Source organism: Gordionus sp. m RMFG-2023, chromosome 2 (assembly GCF_954871325.1).
Source record: "Gordionus sp. m RMFG-2023 chromosome 2, tfGorSpeb1-WG-v2, whole genome shotgun sequence".
Taxonomy (NCBI): Eukaryota; Metazoa; Nematomorpha; class Gordioida; order Chordodea; family Parachordodidae; genus Gordionus; species Gordionus sp. m RMFG-2023.
The window spans coordinates 7,124,044-7,137,569 of record NC_088776.1 but is presented as its reverse complement, the minus strand read 5'-3'; the positions used below and the strand labels follow the sequence as shown (position 1 = coordinate 7,137,569).

The 13,526-nt window shown below is 27.6% G+C and overlaps 1 protein-coding gene across 2 annotated transcripts in view; it reads right to left on the bottom strand.

Moving 5' to 3' along the window:
* Nucleotides 1-2,304: 2,304 nt before the first annotated feature.
* The window catches only part of LOC135923557 (radixin-like), a 28,366-nt gene continuing 17,144 nt past the window's right edge, over nt 2,305-13,526 (bottom strand). For both annotated transcript variants that reach the window (XM_065458368.1, XM_065458369.1), the window contains 10 exons: nt 8,857-8,940; nt 8,291-8,437; nt 7,809-7,905; nt 7,403-7,566; nt 7,036-7,145; nt 5,108-5,268; nt 4,847-4,954; nt 4,161-4,329; nt 3,835-3,944; nt 2,305-3,666 (listed from right to left, as the gene is read on the bottom strand). In XM_065458368.1, the coding sequence (XP_065314440.1) occupies nt 3,502-3,666; nt 3,835-3,944; nt 4,161-4,329; nt 4,847-4,954; nt 5,108-5,268; nt 7,036-7,145; nt 7,403-7,566; nt 7,809-7,905; nt 8,291-8,437; nt 8,857-8,940 (1,315 nt within the window). In that variant the 3' untranslated portion in view covers nt 2,305-3,501. The remainder of the gene's footprint in view (nt 3,667-3,834; nt 3,945-4,160; nt 4,330-4,846; nt 4,955-5,107; nt 5,269-7,035; nt 7,146-7,402; nt 7,567-7,808; nt 7,906-8,290; nt 8,438-8,856; nt 8,941-13,526) is intronic.

The following is a 13,526-nucleotide window of genomic DNA, read 5'->3' as shown; positions in this document are numbered from 1 at the left end:
TTAAAATATTAGATTTATGGGTTATCAATAGGAATATAAAAGCGGCGTTGGGAGGATTGGATTACTAGGATTGGTCCATTATATAGTTTTTGGGGGGTATTTTCGTGGTGGGGTATATTCGTACCAATCACGAGTGAGGAGTATGCCGTTATGACCTTGAGAAAGAATGCGTGGCCAGGAATTGAGACCATGTTTAATGAGGGGACCAGAGAAAATAATTCTAAGTGCAAAACCAGGAGCGATAATTTAAGGAGCGAAACTAGGAAAAATAGTTCAAGGAGAGATAATTTAAGGAGAGAAACAAGTAAAAATAAGTCAAGGAGCGAAATAAGGAAAAACAATTCTAGGAGCGAAACAAGTAGCGATAATAGTTGGGATATTAAGAGAAAGGAGGAGGAAAGAGGAATTGGGGAAATGGAGGTAGGACGGCAGCGAAAAAAGCAAAAAGTGACGGAGGCGAAGACGTCAGAAAGTCGGGAAGTAATGAAGGACAAATATGAACGAGTATTAATTTAAAATCTTATAATAATTTAATAAATGGTTTCAAATGGAAATTTTGTGATCATAAAAATATTAAAGTATGACATGAATAATGTTAATTTGGTGTAATTTCATATAGGTATAGAAGTGATTAAATTTTATGTTAATTTTGATTAATTTGGTGATAATATTATGAAATCTTATTATAATGAATGGAATATAATGGAACAAATGGATATTAATTTGGAAAATATGATAAAATTTAAATTATGATTATTGACGTTGTTTAATAAATATTGGAATTGAGATTTATTAAAATTTTTTATAATTCTATGTTATTATTTGGAAATCTGATATATTTTAATAATAATTTAATGGGATTATTAAAAAATTATTATATTAAATTTATTGAAAATATTATAAAATAATTATGATATTAAATTTATTGAAAATATTATAAAATTTGATGAATTTAATGTTTTATGAAAATTAGTTCACAATGTGACCTTGGAAGAAATTGATGGTATATTATCAAACTTAAATTGAAGAAATTGAGATATTTGAAAAAAAATATGGCAATTAGGTTATTGGTTATGAGACCAGGAAAATTAATGTAAAAATATGGAATTTAGGATATAGTAGGGAAAGAAATAAAGAATATATATCAAAATCGATACTGATGAAAACATGGTTAATTAACATAATTATATATTACGCTGTGGCTATGGGCTAGCAACAAATCAAGAAATATGAGGCTGAATTGGGGCTATAGGTTAGCAACGTCGCCACCCTCTATTAAGTTAAAGATTAGACGTAATCCATTAGGAATAGTTGCCCAGCAGATTAAATTTACAAAGGGGAGAGTCCGTCAATATGGACAAGTTATTATGACTACACATTTAATGATGATAGAGGAAGATTTGGATCTGGGATAAATTGGTGGAGGGTAAAGTTAAAGTGGTCTCATTATGGTTCAAGCGATAATTGTTCGATGACCCTTTAACATTTATGGTTATGTGGGCTGTCTACATGGTGCATACGTTTTTTCCTTTGAATCGCAAACGCTTATAATTGTAATCACTAAAAGACTACTTTAAATATAGTTATTTTTATCATATTTGTATATGATATATTAATGCAATTTAAATATGTTCGATTTTTTTTTAAAATTACCATTCTTTATTCTTATTATATGAATACTTATATTCAATTCGATTTTTGGTAGGCCTTGAGTTGTGTGATAAATAAAACCTAAATTTACCTTGTATTAATGCCACCTTCATCCTAAATAGGTTAAAGATTATTCAATACGAAAAAATCTTGTTTAAAAAATTTCGTAATTGGAATAAAATTCACGATATATTATGGTATAAAGATAATTAGAGAAGCTATTAATAATATATCGGGTTGATATTAATAGGGCATGAGTTATAAAAAAAATCAAACTTTCTTAGGGCAAAAAAATAGGAGCCACCATTAACGGTTTTAGATTTCTAGGTTTGATCCTCCATGGTCATGGGCTTAGAAATTTGTGAGCGGCATTTTTCTCACGTCATCCACTACCACTTACATCCATATGGCGAAAGAAAGTAATTAAGACTTTAGCCAAAATAATATTATCCAAGCCTCGAGATTTTGTTTATAGATGACCTTACTGCCATCTATGAACAAAATTTCCATTAGCCGTCTTTGAAAATTAAGCCAATTAACAAGGCTAGATTTTACTAGCATTCAGATGGAAATTTTTTTTTACAAAAGCTTTGATTAATTTCAGGTTTTTATTTTCGAATATAAACGTAAATTTTTTTATCGATAATTTAAATCTGATGAAATTTTCATTTTATGAATTCTGTTCTACATAATATATTATGAAAAAAACAATCTTACTATTTATTTAAATCTTCTTATCGTATTTATAAAAGAGAGAATGATAAAAAAAAAATGTATAATTTGAAAAAACATAAGAAGTAATAGTTGATATGATGAATGTGAATGATTAAATGTCGGAATATAATTAAAAACGAAAAATAAGTTTGAAAAATAAATATGGAATTATTGGGTCTCTCATGAATGAATTACCGCACTTGGCTAACTATTCTTTTAAAAAATTATTTCAAAATAACTTTTATAAATAATCTTAAATTTAAACTAACGTTGTGTAAGAAAAGATAAAAAAAATTACCTTTTTTAATTAATTTCAATATAAAAATTGTTGGTTGTAGGCAAGAAAATTTTAAATTGGATGGATAATTTATATATATATATAATAATACATAATTTATATATTTACAATAATTAAATCTAGCAAAAAAAATTACAAAATATTTAATTTTTATTTTATAAATATAATTTTTTTTTTTATAAAAAAACATTTTTTTATAAAGGTAATTTAAGTATGAATTGTTGAGAAATGAACACAAAATGTAATGTCTCCTTAAATATGGTCAAAAGGTTTGCAATACTTCAATTTTACTTTGATTTTTATATAAAAAAAATGATCAATTTTGATATTGGTAGAAATTATCGCAGTTTTCATATCGGTCAAATGAGCAGCCCCCATAACAAAACTATGTTTCTTAAAAATTGTTTACGGTTAAAGAACCCATTTTGTGGAAAATATTTATCTCTGGCAAAGCACTTGTTTTAAAACAATAATTTCTAAATTATTTTAGGCACAATGTGTTTGGTTTAACGCAACATAAAAAAAAAAAATTTAAAAAATCTATATAATAATAATAATAAATCTATTCTTCATATTATTAAATGAGCGAGATTTAGAGTAGGAATATTAAATATTAGAATTAAATATTTAAAATAACAGGTAAAGTATGAGGAGAGAAAATGGTATTATAATAAAAAATTGATATTCCGCGGTTTGAATAAAAAAAAACTTTTTGTAAAATGGAATAGTGTTAATTTAGTACCCTCAAAGAAATATCTCATTTGTAAAGAAAAAGATGTATCTGGTAGTGAATTTTATATATAAAAAAATTTGGAGGCAGCAATTCTGAAGGGTGGGCTCTACATAGATTCGAACATATCGACTCTCATCTTGGTGTTTCCCTGTCTGATCTGTCTAAGAGTTTTGTATTTGTCCCTGCCTTGTTTGACATTTTCCGTGTGGATCATATCGTTTTTGGTTATTTTTTCTTCGTCTTTTGAAACGGCTAGGTCGGCACCTAGTGACTATGTAAAATAAAAAGTCGTGATAAAGTATATTATATATCTAGTTTATAGAGATAAGATATCGAATTTATCAATTTACAAATTTTTCTTTGTATAAAGCACTCATGTATACATTAATTTGAGATAAACCATGATTAAAAGGGTAATTATGATTTATTAATAGGGTACTTTTAATTGAGATTGGATTTTTTCGTTTTTTTCTAACTGTGTGACGCGGAACTCTTCTTGTCTGTATTCGTCGTTATTCATCATGTTTTCGTTGTAATTTAGATCTCCCCCTAATTTTTTGAATGAAAGAATGAATGCATGAATGAAAGAATGAATACATGAATGAAAGAATGAATACATGAATGAAAGAATGAATACATGAATGAAAGAATGAATACATGAATGAAAGAATGAATACATGAATGAAAGAATGAATGCATGAATGAAAGCAAAATTCCCTCATTAAAACAATTTCTTAAAATTTCCGAGATTTATATATATATTACCCATCGCCCGACCATTGGCCATCCCGTTCCCATTATGATACTTCCCATCATCTTCGTAGTCGTCCTCATCTTCGTCTTTAAGAGACCCTCCTTCGTTATTCATGTGGGATTCGGGAGGTGGTTGTAAATGGGCTCGCAAGAGGGCGTGTTGTGCTTCCTCTTGGGATCGCTTCATAAATATGTAATGTTTAAATTTTATGAGTGAGAAGACGGGAAAAATTAAACGGAATTGATGATCAATAAATAACACGAGAAAAACAAGGTCCTATCTTCAGTCAGAGATGCTCAGGGTAGTCAAGCCCCTGGGAAATCCAGAATACTAATGTCAAACCGTGTTCTTCGTTATGTCATATAAATTAAACCATTCGCAGTTATTTTAATATTGTAAAATAAATCATTTAAATCATGATGCGATATATTTTCAAAAAAAAATTAATTACATTTGTTTTATGTATAATAAGAATATTAGTATAGTTTTAGATAGATATCAAAATAATACATTTCATTTATACAAATAATTTAAGAAAAGGTTACCATGTATATTGCTTTAAAGGCAGTTTCAAAAAAGATCGCCTGATAAAAAAATGCTAAACATTTAATTCTTTTATATTTAAGAAAACAGTTTACTTATAAACTTGTATCCCTATATATTATTAATGTTAAAATTCTATGAAAAAAATACAGACCTTAGATTGAGCCAGTTCTTCACGTAAGCGCCTTCGATCTTCTTCAACCCGGGCCATTTCCGCTTCCTTCTCGCGGATGCCTCGCAGGGCTTCCTCAGCTTCTGCTGTCTATTTTCATTTATTATAAATAATAATATGGATCATATTGATATACATCACTATTTCCCTGTATTATGTTAAGATAAATAACGAGAGTGGGTATAACTGAATAAAGGCAGAGTATAATGTATATATGTTTGTATTTATTAAATCGTATAATACCAATCGCTCTCTCTCCTCCTTTTCCAAGTGGGCCGACTGTTCGGCTAGCATTTTCTTTTCTTCCAGCTTACGTCTGTCTTCCTCGAGTTGCCTGGACCTTTTCTCGGCATCCTCGAACTGTTCTTCTAGTTTTTCCGTCTTTTCTTGCGATTCTTTAAGACCTATGAATAGAAAAGAGAAGATGGAGGGGGTAAATATATTAGGGGGTGAATGAGCTATAAGAGTATGGTCGTACATTTGCCGGCTCAAATAGCATTCGGTCAAATGACCGATATTTGAATGGTCAAATTCAAATAAATGTTTTTTAAGACAAATTAAACTAGTAAAAAAAATGAATTATTTTAAATTCCATAATTAATGTTTCGCTTTCTATGGGAGAATCTTGTTAGGGATTTATATTCAATATTATCATTTTCTTTAAGGTTATGATATACTTTTACCAATTTTCTGTTTGTCGAGATCTTAAATCGATTTCTTTTCTTCGTATAAATATTACCCAAAACCGATCAATTTCTTACGAAAAATAAGTATAACTAGGAATGTTAGTATGATATTAGACACAGGTTCAAGGTGGACAAAGCCCATTTCAACAAATCGAGACCGAAATTAAGTTGTTTTACACATATTTTGGCCATTAAATATACCGCCGTTTTACTTACAAAAATTATATCACTTATTTTAATTATCATCACCTTTTAAAATGTCTAATTCTTATATTATATAACATATTTCATCAAACTCACTACTAGTAAGATGTTTCTTTTATTTTGAGAATCCAATAAATAGCACATGTATTTGGATTGTTTTTTCTTTTTCAAATGTATCTTTAATTTATTTTTTCTTCGGGTAGAGAAATTATAAAATCATGGCATGATTATGTGTCTTCCAAATTAAACATCTTGTTTTTTATGTGGGATAAAGTGTATGTATCCATTTGCACTTACAACAATTAGATAAATAGAGGTTAAAGAATGGTTTCAAATTTTCGTCCAAAATATTTCTTCATTTAATATATATTGATAATTCCTTTTGAACAAATATCCAACTACTTCAACAGCTGTTTTCAGAGCTTTGCATATTTGTATTTGCTCTTACATTCTAATGATGATGCCCATCATGTTTGGATAATTGTACATAATGTAATAAAATTGTCATATTTATTTATGTATTGAAATCCAATCCAATTATTAATGAGAAAAATTCTTTCAATTTTATATTTTAAGAAATTCTAATATTTTAATAAAAATCTTATACTTTAATATAAAATTATAATTAAATCAATGTCTTCTTGATGATACAAATTTATATTGATAAGCATGAATAGTTAATTAAATCAATATATTTATTTCACCAATAATATTTTTTTGACCATATTTGACCAGGTCAAATGACCGCCTTGTCAACCTTGAATAAGAGTAATTCACCCAGGAAAATGTAATTTAACAAAAAAATTAATTCTCGAATTTATAATAATAGATCATTTCTCTAAGAGTCACACTATATAAAGCAAAGCTGAATTATGATCAACAAGTCTCCATTTAATGGCTGCTGTGTAGCTATGTCTGATAAATTTGATATTTAATCAAGTAAGTAAAGGCTAGATAAAATGATAAAAGATCTTTAGGTAGATCAGAGATGTAACCCGAGCATTCATGTTTAATCCTGAACATCCAACCCTTTTTTTAATTTTATCTCTGAACCCAGATGCTGTTTTTTTTGTCGAAGGGTTAATATCACTGAGATAGAACCTGAAATGGTACCTAATAAATGAGGGAAATTTCCCAGCTTGGCCACTTTATCAATCTTATTATTAGGAAAGTATGTAAGTTGCAACCATATGGAAAAATTGGATTGATTTTGGGTAGGGAGAGCTTATCAGGATGACTCGCCCTTTAAATTTTATTTTTTAAATAATCGTAAGTGTTTACATTCTTGTAGCCGTTTAAATTCTTCTTCCATCTTCATCAGTCTCTTTTCTAATTCTCCTCTTATCCGTTCGGCCTCTTCTCTGGCCTGTTTTTCTTTCTGAAGACGGGCCCTGGTAAAAATTAAAAATTAATATTTTAACACCAGTATATTTAAGATTGATTGTTTTTAAACGAAATTTCTTTAATAATAATAAGTAGAAAAGCAAATAATTCTTAACAATAAAATTTATTTGAGGACAAAATAGGTTGATACAATAGGAAGAATAAATGCCTGTGTACATGTAGTATCTCTCAATTGACTATGAAAAATATTAAATTGGAGAGGGAGGCTAGGGTTGAATGAAAAATGAATGGAGATTATTTAAACCTATCCTGTTCCTTGGCCACCTTTTCTTCCTTAGCCTGGGCCTTCATCTGCTGAACCTCTATGGTGTCCGGTTTTCTCCTCCTCATGTACAATTCGTGGTTACCCATGCAAAGCGCCAGAATACGCTTGTTGATTCTTAGGCGGGGAGCGAAAAAGATGAAATCCTTTTACGTGAATATATTGCATAATTTTAAGATTAGATTTAATGGGAAGTAACTGGAAAAATTAAACTTTTCGGGTTACCTTATAAATCTTTCATGTCACCTAACACTCTAAATAACAACATGATTTTGTTCAAAATAAGAAAGAAGTTTTAATTTTCATGCAAATAAAAAGCAATATTATTTTAAATAAAGATTTTATAAATCTCGTTTATGGCAACTCAAATTTAATTATATATTATTACGGGAGCCTTTTTGTCAATGGGTTTGATTACGAAACGTCTATCGCTGAATGATATGTTTCTGATTTCACTCCAAGGAAAACCGATTTTTGGATTTAACCTAAAAGCCAATGAAATTTTATTAATATATATTTTTAATTCAATGTTTAACCAACAAAAATAAACGATAAATTTTTGCAAAGTCTATCAGCTGATCAGGTGGTCGTTATCAAACATTTTTTGGAATTTATGGATTGAATTTGATAGCTTGTTAGGGATTTAAGGTTTTCATAAAGAAAGTATGCTCGATAATAGAAATCCTCATTTATAAACTTTAATATATAGTAACTAATTCACAGGAGACTGTAGAATAATCTCTAAAAAAAATTAAGACTTCTTAATAAATGAATACACTTAACATTGAATTGTTTACCTTGTATACATCCCCTATCAATCAAATAAATTTAATCATATTTTTTTTCATAAGATCTCTAAAAATATGTAACCTATCATCTTTCTCGTATATATTCAAGCCTAAAGCATCTACACCAAGGTATAGGTCGGTGCCTTTTTTGTTTTTGATCTCGAAATAATTGACACCATACATCTCCAAATCTTGAGCTATTTTGAGGTATTCCATCATGGCGTCCTCTCTGTCAATATATATTTTGTTTAAGTATGAATTCGTAGTTTTATATGATAAAGTAAAATCGGTATGGAGATTATCTCTTCGTCACACATGTGGGGTATTTTTAATCAAAAAATCACAATTATGACGAAATCACACATTTAAAACACTCGCGAAATTTAGAAATTTATGCATGGCTGACTGATAGTAGTTGTGAAAGATTCCAGAGCATAGGTTTATATTAATTAGGCCAACGAATATGTCACGTGTCATTTGCATGATGTATTTTGAAATAATTATTAGTTCATTTTGTAATAGTGGATCGAAATAATTCAAATCATAAATATGTTCAGCGAATTAAATGCGATTCATATAGAATTGTCAAAATTTTAATATTATTCTTATGTAATTATATTTTGAAAAAAAAGTATAATTAATTTCAACCTCAACATGCCCCGGTGCTCGGCATACCAATTGATGATCCTTTCCTCCCATTGTTCCCTGCTTAGTTTGTGTTGATCGAAAACTCTGCATATTTTTAAAAAAAAATAGAAATGTACTTTTGTTATTTTTTTATATGAATTAGAATGGCAAGAGACCTAAATATCAAGTATCAATATAGCGAAAAATGTGAATATTAACAATAATGTTCACAAAAATGGCCGCCATATATTTGATATGATGGTTCTACCTCTAAATAGCGAGAATCGTAATAGCAAAGAATTAAATGAATGTAAACCTTAAGAAGTCTAATAATATATAAATTATTATAAATTATTAAAATGTAAATAATTTTATAAATTATAAATATATAAATCATTTTATTATATTACTTTTATTATATAATTATAATATTACAAGTTTTATATATTCATAGTGTTGTATAAATTATTATATATAAATATAAATCATTTTAATATTATAAAACTATTATTATATTATTATAAATATATAATAAATGTACACATAAATCTTTCATAAATTTTAACTATATTTTATCCATATTAATATTATATTTATCATATATTATAAACATGTATATTACAATTGTATTGGGAGGGAGGGGGGGGGCGGTATTATAGTATAATTATAAATTTGTATTTAATGAAGGAGAATACTAATAAGAAGCAATAGCGAGATGCTGGGGGGGGGGGAATGTACATGTCATCATATAGTCTTTAAGAATAGTGAATAAAAAATCATTTAGGGGTAGGAGGTAAGAGTTTTTTTTTCTCTATGTAGACGCTGATAAGAAGCAAATCATAAATTATTAGAAAAATGAAAACTAATTAAAAACTACAATTTTTTCCTATAAAAAATTATAATTAAATATTAAAAATTAATCTAATATCATAAGTTACGTATTAAATATTTTCAGAGATTGTTCTACAATCTCCTCTCAAGCTTCCCCTCTTTTTTAGCTATGACTACTCTAAATAAATGGCGGCGCTATTAATTAACTACTATTTTTATAAAAGTAAATATAACGATCGCTATTTAAAAAATGTAGCGCGCTACTTTTAACATAGCTTATGGTGAATAGCTATAACAGTGACGAAACTAGGGAACCCATGAAAAACATTTATCTCTCATTTGATTTATTAAAATGGTAAAGCAGAATGATGATATTCGGCAGACAGAGCATGGAATGATGATCGTAGTTCAGGAACATGTTCTTCCTTGCAAAATGGCAAAGTTATGTAAATATACGCTAACTAAACCCAATAGCGATGATCAAAATAGCGAGATATTAAATGATGAAAATGTAAAAAAGTCTAAATTATTAATATATAAATAATTTTAGAAATTATTAATATGTAATTGTAAATTATTGATATAGAAATCATTATAATATTATGAGACTATTGTTATATAATTATAAAATATTCCCATATAATTTTTATACAATTTTTAAACGATTAATTATATAAAAAGTTGTAATATATATTACAAAACTTTAATTATATAATCTAAAATAAATATTACAACTTTGTAAATTATGGCTATACTATTTAACTATTATAGCAATATAAATATTATAATTGTTTATTAAGTAATTTAGTGTTGTTAAAAGCCCGATTTCGATTTTATAAAATGGCCCGATAAGATTTCATTCAAAATAATTTTATGTAAGCCTAACAAATCTTCTTACCTATACGCAAAATCTTCAGACAACCAGGGAAGCAATAGAGAATCATTTTTTCTTTTTATAATTCTAACCATACAAAAAATTATAATTTATAAATAAACAGAATTCGTTTTTGTTTTTGAGTAAAATTTCGTTTCATATTTTGCGCCTGGAATTTATCATATTTTTAATTCAATTTTTGGCAAATGATTTTAATTGAATTATCGACTTCAAATAAGCGGTCTTCATGCTGTAAAACTGCCTTTAAAAATTTATTCATATCCAAACAATTATGTCAATCCAAACATATTTTTCGTTCAAGAATAATAATACAAAATAATTATAAAAATGTAAATAAAGTATACCATATATAGCAAAAGAATAATAAAAATATAAATAAATTCGGGTTATGATTGTTGTTTTATAAAATATGAAACATTATCTAAAAAAGGAAATATTTCCATTGTACGCTCGTTATTTAATTGATCGTATTTTTATTTTTTCACCTCACGTTCAACCCACTATTGATTTGTATGACCTTAAGCTCACTCGAATGTTGGTGTCTTTTTAAAATATTTATCAGACAATAAATATTCGGATGAGCCACGTTTGCTTTTCTCTTGAGGGCATGATGAAACCCCAACTGATTACGAGGCCGCAGCTATATCGGCGCTCAGGTTTTTTTTCCCCAATATGTCCATAAAAATTAATTAGACTGTTTTTTTCACTATTCCCAGGCTCTTTGACGTAAATGTCAGGCGCTGGGTTTAGTTACCGGTTATTTGCATAATACTACCGTTCATCAAGTTGTTAGACGAATGACCACTTTGCCATTTTGCAAAGAAGAACATGTTCCCGAGGTACGGGCATCATGCCATGCTCTGTCTGCTATCCTTTGCTCGCAAATTTTATGGAGTATAGGATTTTACATGGCTCGGTGTTAATGCCATATTCCCTATTATCTTTACTTATAATCAATTTAGGTATCAAATTGACGGCCCTAGTACAAACAACCACCTGGCGGGGTATCATCATGCCCTCGAGAGAAAAACAAAGGTGGCTCATCCGAATATTTATTGTCTGATAAATATTTTAAAAAGACGCCAACATTCGAGTGAGCTTAAGGTCTTACAAATCAATAGTGGGTTGAACGTGAGGAGAAAAAATAAAAAATACGATCAATTAAATAACAACATTGATAATCTAACTCGTATATACGAGCGTACAATGGAAATGTATCCTTTTTTAGATAATGTTTCATATTTTATAAAACAACAATCATAACCCGATTTATTTATATTTCTTTTATATATTTACATTTTTATTATTCTCTTGCTATATATGGTGTATACTTTATTTACATTTTTATAATTATTTTGTACAATATTGTAAATTGAATATAAAAATTTATAAATAAATTCTTTTCGCGCTTATTGTATACATATTTTCAGTGATAAAAATACTTATATAGTAGATGCTTTGACCTAAAATTGTTTCTTATAGAGGGCAATGACATATAATAATACATAAACTGATGATTCATTCATTAAACGTTACTTTAAAATGTGTAGTCGTAACATTACGTAAATATATTTTTAACTGCTTTTAAAAAATTTCGATTAAATATGAATCCTTTTGGGTGAAAATAATTTTTATAAAAATGAAAGATAAAGGCATTTAAAGGAGTTTTTTATTCTGAAAAAATATTGTAAAAATTATAGAATCTTTATAAAATTCTAGTGACTCACAGGATTATTTAACACACATGTTCAACTGGTGTCTTATGATTCTTTTCCGATTTGGGTTGAATTAAAATAATATTATTTACACCTGGATATTTTTTTGTGAGTGTTTATTTAGTCTTCATTTTATTAATAAATTATATCAGCTACCTCTACATGAGAGAAAAAAAACCCTAATTCCATCCGAAAAAGATTTTTTACTGCCTATATCCCCAGGAAGCATACACATTAATTCTTAAATAAAAATAATAAATATTTATACTATGTTAAAAAATTACTATTATTTTTACTACCTTAAAAAAATTACATGAGTGAAGCAAATTTAATATTACCTATTTTTCAAAATAAATAAAGAGAAAATCATGCGAATGTATGTGTAATTTTACATATAAAAAAATAAGTGTTGGGGAAGTAAATAAAAAAATACCTATTTTTTAAATAAATAAAAGAGGTTGAGAATATTTATATTATATTTTTATCTGTTCTTTTTTTAAATTACTTCTAAAAGAATTTATTAATTATGTCTAATAATTGCAAATTGTAAAATTGAAAATTTATTAAAAATATCATTTAGTTTAAGAATGTGAAGCAATGGATTATTAATAGGAAGATAAAAACCAAAGCGATTAATATGAAAAATATGAGTGGCTCACTGGATGTGGATTTTCTATATCTCTATATTGTTGGTCGCCTATTATTCTTGAAGGAAAAATATGTTTGGATTGACATAATTGTTTGGATATGAATAATTTTTTAAGGCAGTTTTACAGCATGAAGAATCAACGGCTTATTTGAAGTCGATTTGCCAAAAATTGAATTAAAAAATATGATAGATTCCAGGCGCAAAATATGAAACGAAATTTTACTCAAAAACAAGGACGAATTCTGCTTATTTATACATTTTAATTTTTTGTATGGTTAGACTTATAAAAAGGAAAAATGATTTTCTATTGCTTCCCTTGTAGTATTCGATGCTTTGTCACTGTCTGAAGATTTTGCGTATAGATGGCAAGAAGATTTGTTAGGCTTACATAAAATTATTTTGAATAAAATCTTATCGGGCTATTTTATAAAATCGAAATCGGGCTTTTAACAACACTAAATTACTTAATAAAGAATTAAAATATTTATATTGTCATAATAAATCGATCATATTAATTGGTAGAACAATAAAATTGTCAGAAACATACTCAATTAGCTACATATGTTTAAATAAGTAATAAAGAATTATAATGGTCATTACT